Source organism: Argopecten irradians, chromosome 2 (genome assembly GCF_041381155.1).
Source record: "Argopecten irradians isolate NY chromosome 2, Ai_NY, whole genome shotgun sequence".
Taxonomy (NCBI): Eukaryota; Metazoa; Mollusca; class Bivalvia; order Pectinida; family Pectinidae; genus Argopecten; species Argopecten irradians.
In genome coordinates, this window is record NC_091135.1 from 40763029 (window position 1) to 40774515 (window position 11487).

At 38.1% G+C, this 11487-nt stretch overlaps 1 protein-coding gene across 1 annotated transcript; it reads right to left on the reverse strand.

Moving 5' to 3' along the window:
* On the reverse strand, nucleotides 1–4331 carry LOC138315492 (uncharacterized). The gene is made up of 2 exons (XM_069256551.1): nucleotides 4021–4331; nucleotides 1–747 (listed from the first exon to the last, which is right to left on the reverse strand). Exons 1-2 carry the CDS (start codon nucleotides 4135–4137, stop codon nucleotides 85–87), a joined length of 780 nt encoding a protein of 259 aa, XP_069112652.1. The 5' UTR covers nucleotides 4138–4331; the 3' UTR covers nucleotides 1–84.
* Nucleotides 4332–11487: the final 7156 nt, after the last annotated feature.

Below are 11487 nucleotides of genomic sequence, written 5' to 3' on the forward strand. Positions count from 1 at the left end.
TTTTATCAAACCCAGTCAACATATTTATTACATTCTTAAAAGCGTTATCATCTATAATTACAATTTCCTGAAGCTGTTGGGACTCTAGAAGAAACCATTCAATTCATTATGATAGTGTGGAGATACAAAGCAATCTTCAGATATCATGTAACTCTTGTCCTTGATGTAAGTATTCCCATGTAACAGTCTGTGCACAAATCCAAGAGGTTCCGGAAGTTCCTTATATTCACCCAAACTGAAGGGTAACTTCTTGGTAAAAATCATTCTGTCTGGCAAGATGGCCACATATTGTGAGTCAAGTCCATGGGTATTGCGTAGTTTGTACATGCGATATGGGCTTCTGCGCAATGTTGCTACACACCTAAAATACACAGGCACGTAAACTGCAAAAAAACCTAAGGAACTTCGATATTTTGTAGGTATCTCCATAGGTTTGCTTAAGTCCACATCTTTAGTCTCAGTGTCTGTATATATAAGATAGCAAAGAAACGGTAAAAATATTAATGACACTGCCAACAATAAGTCTAAACAGCGTTTATATATTAAGTATGTATCGTTTACATAAATGAGTTCATATCTATTTTCGAGTAAGCCATCTTTCTTAGGGTTTGATTTAAAAAAAGGCTTATCCTCTGGCTCACGCTGAAGGAAATTTCTCTTTGGAACCTTGTGAATCATCCAAGTGTGATTTTCTAATAATTTGGTTCTCGCTGCAATACATCTAGACACTGTTTCTTGGACAGGTGACTGTAAATAAGAAAGAAAGCATACATTTAGATATAGCTATGACAATGTCACTCAAGGCCATCCCTTGTCCGTCAACAATCAACCTAAGCCCCATATCATTATTATTATCCTCGATACTCCATGGGTTACTATTTAATACTGACGTTATATTCACCCCTGGACTATCTCATAGTAAAACAGAAGGTAGTTCAGAAGAAACAATCTGACCAATCACAGGCATGTAAAGATATCCTTTGAAGACTAGAGAGAGAGACGGCTGCAACACTCAACTTCAAAGCCACAGTCAACCAGTGTACCGTTATATGATTCTTTTGATGTTCATCAAAGAACTAAATTACCTGTTCTGTTGCCTCCAGGTTACTATGAGATAGTCCAGGAGTGAATAACACCCATGACACTCTGGTACCATCCTCGATATTTCAGGGGTTCCGATCACTTACGATCTCTACACCCCTGGACTATCTCATAGTAAAACTGGAGGCAACTGGAAAGAACAGGTAATTTAGTCCTTTGATGTACATCAAAAGAACCGTATAACGGTACATTGTGGTTGACTGTGTGACTCTGATGTTAGGCGTCGCTCTCTCTGTAGTCTTCAAAGGAAATCTTTGCTGGCCTGTGATTGGTCAAATGTTTTCAGCTGAGCTGCCTTCAATTTCACTATGAGATAGTCCAGGGGTGTAGAGATCGTAAGTGATCGGAACCCCTGGAGTATCGAGGATGCTCTGGTACTGACACCAGACTCAGACATTACGACAGACAGATGTCTGGTGTAGGGCCAGAGGACGTGGAATTCGCCAACACTTGTTTGTTTGTTTGTTTGATTAATCAACGTCCAATTAACAGCTATGGTCGTGAAAGGACGGCCTCCCATGTATGCTGTGTGTTGCGTGTATGTTGTGAGAGGTGCGTGTCTTGGGAGACTGCGGATATTCATGTAGTGTCTTCTTGTATAGAGGAGCTGTTGCCCTTTTTATAGTGCTATATCACTGAAGCGTGCCGCCGAAGACACCAAGCAACACACCCCAACCGGTCACATTACACTGACAACGGGCGAACCAGTCGTCCCACTCCCTGTATGCTGAGCGCTAAGCAGGAGCAGAAACTCCCACTTTTATAGACTTTGGTGTGTCTCGACCAGAGGACAGAACCCAGAGCCTTCCTCACAGGAACGAACTCTCAACTCAAGGCCAAAAGTGCCAAGAGAGACATTAGGAAAGATAAAGTCAGTTAGAAAGAAGAGGAAAGATAAGATCCTAAATTTAGTCGCCTTTTACGATCATGCATGCACGTTATATTACATCAATACAGTATAGTTTCTTTTCCGCAACTATTTCCCTCCACACCGTAGCCATTTTCTCATAATATGTAAATCGACTCAAATCTCTATGGATTGCTACGGGTAGATAAATTATTCATTTTTTTAAAAGGTAAGTGGCACTTCTGGGTGGTAATACAATGTCTATGTCTGATGTCAGGGCCAGAGTATTTTGGGCTAGGGTGGATTTTATGTTAGTAATGGTAACCCCTGGAGTATTGAGGGTGGCATATGACATGATGCAGGGTGTTTTACTAATGTACATCCAAAAATTAGGAAAACCATAGTGTCTCAGAGTAAAATATAAAAATTAAAGAAAATTGGGACAACTTCTTTAAAGGGACAATTCACTCAGGATAATTCTTTTACATAACCAAGAAGCAAAATATGGCATAAATGTATTATTCTACATTTCTTATGAAGCATATAACATAAAATATTGAAAAATTCCACGTCATTGTTTAGTATCTATATTGATACTGTTGTAATTACAAATCACTGATCAATACGATTAAGCAGGTACAATATGTGCGCTGTACCCATATCCGAGCCAAAGTCACGCATTTTAAACAAATGAACTACATAACCACTGTGGAGGTGATAAAATGATTTTTAGTCAAGACATTTCACCTAATAAAGTAAACACACTACTGTCAGGGCGATTTGAGCAGTTTTAAACAAAAGTAGCATTACTCTAAGAGCAAGGGACAGGGTTCGGCATACAAGATGTTCGACCACAATGTGTAATGGCGGCCAGCGAGCAAGTTTGAACATTTCATATGCATTTCACCACCATGGGCTTTTCTGGCATATCACAGTAAAACCGTCTGATCTGATTTCCATTAGAACTGGGTATTTTCCTATATATGTACAAATTTTAAGGTTCTATTAGACTGAATTGTCCCTTTAAAATATAAACAAATTACAAAGTACTGAATAGAGTATTAATTGTTAACCTTCCACTTAAAATGTCTGGCCTTCTAATCCTAATTGCTGACCTACCAACCCATAATTGCTGACCTACCAACCCTAATTTTTTTACTTACCAACCCTGATTGCTAACCTACCAAATTGCTGACGCACCAATTCACCAGTCCTAATTGACAACTTACGAACCCTACTTGCTAATAACTTACCAACTCTAATGTTTGACTTACCAACCCTGACCTGACTCATCTATCCTACCGGGTAATTGCTGATCTAATAATCCTAATCGCTGACTTACCATTGGTTGGTATATCAGCAATTATGTTCGGTAAGTCAGCAATTAGGGTTGGTGAGTCAGGAATCAGGGTTGGTAGGTCTGCATTTAGGATTATACCAACCCTGATTTCTGACTCACCAACGCTAATTGCTGACTTACCTAACATAATTGCTGACTTACCAAACATAATTGCTGATTTACCAACCCTAATTGCTGACTTACCAATTCTAATAACTGACTTACCAACCCTAATTGCTGATATACCAAATCCGAGTGCAGACCTACCAACCCTGATTGCTATTACTCACCAAACCCTAATTGCTGACCTAACTGTTAACGAGTAACGTTACCTATTGACTACTCTTACACCGTTAACACGTGTATGAGGTCTTATTCCATCCCGATTACATTGGTTGGATATGCGACACGACGCACTGTTAAAAGTATCTCGATGTATTAACCTCTAACATTGTTGGAGTTTATTACCTATCTACCTGATCGCTGACCCACCAACCCTTATACTTAATGTGCTACTGACCTATAAATCTAGATTGCTCACTTACTAGTCTTGTTATTGACCTAACAATCATGTCTACTAACCTACCAGCCCTGATTGCTGATGTACAAACCCTGATTGCTGTTCACCCTAGCCCAAAATACTTAGCTAAATAACGTTAGGCCTAGACTAACGCGAAACAGCAAAGCCAAAGGGCAGTTGAATGACATTTCTGACGATTTCATTAGAACCTACCGTCCAATAATTTCGAGAAGAGTCTTCTAGTCGACATGAGATCACCCTTCCTAATTTCAAAACAGTGTGCTTGTTACGAAACAAGCATAACGGAATGTGTGTCAACTTAAATAGCATCTCTGCTAGTGTCGACCGGTTCAGCTGAGGAATAATATAACTCGTTCAGCTCGTCCGTTTTCTTTTATTCGGAACAACCGGTTCGACCGTTTGTAAAAGTCTTTATTTCAAGTATAAATTCTGACAGACCTGCAGTTTATGATACAGGCATGTGAGAGCTTTGCCAAGGCTCGTCTGAAAACGATATAAAATTACCAGGTCCGCCTTTAATTCATAAACGGACAATTTGGTCCAACCAGTCAAACCGCATAATAGAAAACGGCCCTTGACCTATCCTTCAGAATCGGTATCCGCCAATATCGAAACGAATGCACCTCGTAACCGGATACATCGCTGACCACATATATTACGAGTTATTGTGGACATTTTGTAATGTTCATTATTTTTAACTAACCTCTAAAGTTCTATTTATTCCCCTCTTTACACAAATACACATTATTAATTGCAGAAGGTAAATGTTGTTTTCCGATGTACCGAAACGAACACACTTAGTTTTAGTACACCGGATTTAGCTACAACGTTAGGCCTAAATATTCGGAACAACCGGTTCGACCGTTGGTTAAAGTAATTATTTCATTTATAAATCCTGACGGACCTGCAGTATTTAATACAGGCCTGTGAGGGCTTTGCCAATGCTCGTCTGAAAACAGTATAAAATCACCAGGTCCGTCTTTAATTAATAAACGTACTAATAGGTCCAACCAGTCAAACCGTATAATCGAAAACGGCCTAGGACAGCCTGGACCGGTCCATATCTTTATAAGTGGAAAGCCCCAGTTTTGAACCATGCATAAAAATAAAAATGAAATATTTTCTAAAATTGATAGATATCTACATCCAATATGGGGGGGGGTTTGATTTACAATGTAAATTTCATTTTTTAATGGACATAACAAAAATCAATCTCTCCCAGGGTTCATTGCGGTCCCAACAATTTCACCTCTGTCAACGGTTCACAGAATATTACGTCATGACATTGTTTGATACACTGCGTCCCCTTTATACATGATGTCATAGTGATTGTTTTGAAACGGCGAACGTCGTTTGCAAATTGTGACTATTTGATTACAAGTTTTTAATGTAGTGTATCCGCAAAAGAATCCATAATTGTTTGGTTTGATATTGAATTATCAAATTATGTTCTGTCCGAAATAGCAGTCGTTTATATGCAAATGATACAAAAGGAAACTTAAAATTAAAATATGTAGGCCTATTGAAGAATTTGGTGTGCGACCGAAATACGTTTTTCGAGAATCTTATAATTTCGCTGGGCCGTTTACATGTAGGTTTCCCTCGGGGTCTAGTTGTGCATATTGCATTTTGGGACCAATCGGTCAACAAGATGGCCGACAGGCCGCCATCTTGGATTTTGATAGTGAAAGTTTATTACCACTATTTCACAGAAAGTGATGAAGGGATTCTTCTCAAATTTCACATTAAGGTTCCCCTTGGGACCTAGTTGTGCATATTGTAACCAATCGATCAACAAGATGGCCGACAGGCCCCCATCTTGGATTTTGATAATGAAAGTTTGTTACCGCTATTCTCAGAAAGTACTGAAGGGACCTGTCTCAAATTTCATGTGCAGCTTCCCCTAGGTCCCTGGTTATCTGGTTATGCATATTGCATTTTGGTAACGATCAGTGAACAAGATGGCCGACAAGATGACATCTTGGATTTTGACAATTGAAGTTTGTTACCGCTATTTCTCAGAAAGTACAAAAGGGATCTGTGTCAAATTGCATGTGCAGGTTCCCCTAGGGGTCTAGTTGTGCATATTGCATTTTGAGACCAATCAGTCAACAAGATGGCTGACAGGCCGCCATCTTGGATTTTGATCATGAAAGTTTGTTACCACTATTTCTCAGAAAGTACCGAAGGGATCTGTCTCATATTTCATGTGCAGGTTCCCATAGGTCCCTGGTTATCTGGTTATGCATATTGTATTTTGGTAACGATCAGTGAACAAGATGGCGGACAGGACATCTTGGATTTTGATAATTGAAGTTTGTTACCGCTATTTCTCAGAAAGTACAAAAGTGATCTCTTTCAAATTTCACATGTAGGCTCCCCTAGGGGTCTAGTTGCGCATATTGCATTTTGGGACCAATCGGTGTACGAGATGGCCGACAGGCCGCCATCTTGGATTTTGATAGTGAAAGTTTATTACCACTATTTCACAGAAAGTGATGAAGGGATTCTTCTCAAATTTCACATTAAGGTTCCCCTAGGGACCTAGTTGTGCATATTGTAACCAATCGATCAACAAGATTGCCGACAGGCCCCCATCTTGGATTTTGATAATGAAAGTTTGTTACCGCTATTCTCAGAAAGTACTGAAGGGACCTGTCTCAAATTTCATGTGCAGCTTCCCCTAGGTCCCTGGTTATCTGGTTATGCATATTGCATTTTGGTAACGATCAGTGAACAAGATGGCCGACAGGATGACATCTTGGATTTTGACAATTGAAGTTTGTTACCGCTATTTCTCAGAAAGTACAAAAGGGATCTGTGTCAAATTGCATGTGCAGGTTCCCCTAGGGGTCTAGTTGTGCATATTGCATTTTGAGACCAATCAGTCAACAAGATGGCTGACAGGCCGCCATCTTGGATTTTGATCATGAAAGTTTGTTACCACTATTTCTCAGAAAGTACCGAAGGGATCTGTCTCATATTTCATGTGCAGGTTCCCATAGGTCCCTGGTTATCTGGTTATGCATATTGTATTTTGGTAACGATCAATGAACAAGATGGCGGACAGGACATCTTGGATTTTGATAATTGAAGTTTGTTACCGCTATTTCTCAGAAAGTACAAAAGTGATCTCTTTCAAATTTCACATGTAGGCTCCCCTAGGGGTCTAGTTGCGCATATTGCATTTTGGGACCAATCGGTGTACGAGATGGCCGACAGGCCGCCATCTTGGATTTTGATAGTGAAAGTTTATTACCACTATTTCACAGAAAGTACTGAAGGGATTCTTCTCAAATTTCACATGTAGGTTCCCCTAGGGCCCTAGTTGTGCAAATTGCATTTTAGGACTGATCGATCAACAAGATGGCCGACAGGCCGCCATCTTGGATTTTGACAATTGCAGTTTGTTACTGCAATTTCTCAAAAAGTACGGAAAGGAGCTGTCTCTAATTTCATGTGTATGGTCCCCTAGATCCCTGGTTATGCATATTGCATTGTGGTACTGATCATCGAACAAGATGGCTGACAGGACGCCATCTTGGATTTTGACAATTGAATGTTGTTACCGCTATTTCTCAGAAAGAACTGAAGGGATCTGTGTCAAATTGCAGGTACATTTTCCCCTAGGGGTCTAGTTTTGCATATTACATTTTGGGACTGATCAATGAACAAGATGGCCGACAGGCCGCCATCTTGGATTTTGATAGTTGAAGCTTGTTACTACTTTTTCTAAGAAAGTACGGAGGTAATCTGTCTCAAATTTTATAAGTAGGTTCCCCTAGGGCCTTAGTTGGGTATATTGCATATTCCACCTGATCGGTCAAAAAGATGGCCGACAGGTGGCCATCTTGTTTCTTGATAATTGAAGTTCGTTACTGTTATATATCTCAGAAAGTACTCAAAGGATCTTTCTCAAATTTCATATTAAGTACTACGTTGTAAAAGTTTGGAAAGCAGAGAAAAGATCTCTCTTTCCTTTGTCAGACATAGATCATTCTTTGGTGAGCACCAAGATCCCTCTGGGATCTCTTGTTTGAGAGGAGTTGGCAATGGCAGAACTGGCTTTACCGCTAAAGATCTTCACTAATTATATCCCAATAAATCCACAATTCATGGACAAAAATACTAATGAAAAATTATCTGGTACACTTAGTATAGGTACCGGAGAAGAATAAAATAATGAATGATCAGATCTTAGAGGTATTTGACCTTTTTATTTCCTTTTGTTTTTAATGTGATTTAAATCTATCAACATGAAGTAAAAAATTAAAAGACAAAAATGACCAAGTACAATTTTACATATATGTCACAATCTTTCTAATTATGATAATACATACATGTAATGAACTAATAGAGATTAACAATTACATTTCTATATTTTTGTCATGAAGGTGGTAGTATCACCCCAAAATGTTCCCATAGTTCAATATTATTTATATTTGATTTATGAAAACTATGTTGCATCTGTCAAAGTTTCAAAGAAATTAAACATATAGTTTTTCTAAATTAATATTCAAATTGGTCTTTTTTTTAAATAAAATAAAAAACCAATGTTTGTAATCCACCCCATAAATAAAAATTTTAAAGGGACATGAACCTTAAATAAGTTGTTCTGTATGCTTAGATATGGTTTTCAGATGTTTATTCAATATTTTATTACAATGATTGGTTATTTAAAATGGCAGGAAAATGTGGGGAATTCCTACCCAAAAAATGATAAAAATAGACCACCATATTCTATTTTTGGAACACAAAACGAAAGCTGACCGAAAACGAGGTTATAATGAACAACAAACTTGTAGACTGGTAGGTTCCCGCCTCAGATACCTCCTTGCGTATTTCTGCGCATGATATTCATCTGGAGACTAGAGGTTCCCTCCCTTAGTTCTCTACTCCCGCGAGGTAGCTCCATCTTGAGTATCCATGATGATTTTTTTGATTGGTCAACTCCAGAGTCACTTTTTTTAGTGCGGGGAACCCTTTCATCGCACTGCGCATGATATGTCATGAACGATTTAAATAAAGTAAATAAGTCTAAGTTTTGAAATACTTCATAACTGAGTTAAGAGTTCATAGGAAACGTCATTAACGTCGTTCCTCCATAGGAATACACTCAGAAAATGATGCGCACTACTCTGTTAGCACGAAGATACCCGCTTCAAAGACTTAAGACCTTATTTACTTTTGTACGCTTCATAGGATCGGGTAGCTTCTTGAGTGGAAATTCCAACTCCAGAGTAGTGCGCATCTTTTTTGCGCATGATATGTCGATCATGGAGGACGGCTACTTTCGTTAAAGAAAAATAACACTTGCTGATGACATGACAAGGAATATTAGTTTTCAAAATTTTTATGATTATTTTCTAATTTACGATGGTTGACAAATGAAGTTTAAGCCATATTTGTTAATATTTGTTATAAAACAATTTGTATTTAGCGTAAGAATGATAAGTCAACAGTCAAACGAGACTTTTCACCGCGAAGGGAGGTTCTTGACTTATTGCACACATGTACATCACGCAAGTATAAAGTGGGAAGTTACTCCCATCTCTTGCAGCGATCCATTTATATTTACCTACTTTCCCAATCTCCCATGTTACTGAATCTTGACGTACTGTTTTCTATCGTAATTCGTTTGTGTTCGATTTACCCACGTTTTTGACCCACCATTTTGTTTACAATCATTTAATTTGTGCAGTGCATTGTGGGAGGTCATTAAAGTTCAACACTACTATTTATATCACACTCAGACTACAAAATTCGACCGGGCCGGTTCAAAATACAGAAATATGGAATTTCTATTATAATTATTTTCTTTGATACATTTGCACAATAACTGATATATATTACTTAGTAAGGTATCTGACTCGTCTTAAATATGTATTTAACTCAAATTTACATGGTTTATTTAGGTTCATGTCCCTTTATACAAATTTTCTGTAATACATGTACCATATTGTTTACTGATATATACTGTATATACGGTACGTAAGTATTGTATATATGGTGTTTTTTTCAAGTAAAAAGTTTTCATTTCTCTTTCTAATTATTTTTTGAGGATCACAAAAAAAAAATCCTCACAAAAATCAAAACAGATCAAAATGGTGAAGTTCAATTGTTACAGAAAAGTACCGGTAATGAAAACAAGAGGCCTATGGGCCTTAATGGTCATCTGACTATCGGCACAATAAAACACCTCAAAGAATAAAGTAGTGGCAAACAATTAAGGCAATAACTCTTTTTTTAGAAGAAGTCCAGGTTCTGATATACCGGTATAATGAATAAGACCATGAATGAAGGTCCTTTGCTACAAATCCAATATCCAGTATCTAGGCCTCTTAGTTATTTACAAGAAGTCGTTAAAAGATTTGAGCCTATTTGACCCCTGTGACCTTGAATGAAGGTCAAGGTCATTCATTTAAACAAACTTGGTAGCCATTCATTCCAGCATGTCACAAGCCCAATATGAGTACACTTGGCCTTTTGGTTCTTGAAAAGAAGTCATTTAAAGATTTTAGCCTTTTTGACCCCTGTGACCTTGAATAAAGGTTCAGGTCATTCGTTTGAACAAAATTGGTAGCCATTCATTCCAGTATGTTACAGGCCAAATATCAGTACCGTTGGCCTTTCGGTTATTGAGAAGAAGTCGTTTGAATGAAAGTTAATGCACGGCTCTAGGCTTTTTGGTTATTGAGAAGAAGTTGTTTAAAGATTTTAGCCTTTTTTACCCCTGTGACCTTGAATGAAGGTCAAGGTCGTTCATTTGAACAAACTTGGTAGCCCTTCATCCCAACATGCAACAGGCCAAATATCAGTACCGTTGGCCCTTTGGTTATTGAGAAGAAGTCGTTTGAATGAAAAGTTTATGCACGGCGGACAGCGGATGGCGGATGGCGCACAGTGACGGACGATGCATGATGACAATAGGTCATTGGGTCAGATGACCTAAAAAGCATACCTGGTACAATGTATTTGCTTTATTAATAATAGTTATTCAATTTTCAAGAAAATAAACCAAGATTTATCAATATATAGCATTTTAAGCACCTTAAAAACCTTTATTTGCCATTGGTAAGGATTTTATACTTGTGGAGTTATGTCCCATTATTTTGTAAATTCATTGCATGTTTTCCTGTTGTTATATAACCTAAATGTCAATATCTTTTATATTAAATAACAATGTTCAAACAATATATTTAAAATAAAACGACACTACATGACTGGATGTGGTTGCTATTTTCAAAACAAATAAATTTATTTATTAACCACTTCAAAGGAGACACTATTTTCAGCAAAATGTACAAATTGTACTTGAGTCACTTTCATAAAATACTTGAAGATCTAGAGGAATCTGTACTGATTAAAAAGAGTCTGCATGAAAACTTCAGTTGGCTCCCTTGCCATAAAACTGTCCACTACCTAAGTTTTTTAACAAGAGGCCCAGAGGGCCTGTATCGCTCACCTGGTTTGTAATGCAATGTAATGTTCTAAATACAGGTTCATTGTTTCTTTTCTGAAGGAATTCGAAAATTTACGTCTAATTCTCCTATTGGGCCCCACCCCTCCTTCCCCCGGGGGGTCAGAGCCAAAATTTATACAAGTTCTGTTCCCCTTTCCCCATGGATGTTTGTGGCCATATTTGGTCACAATCCATGC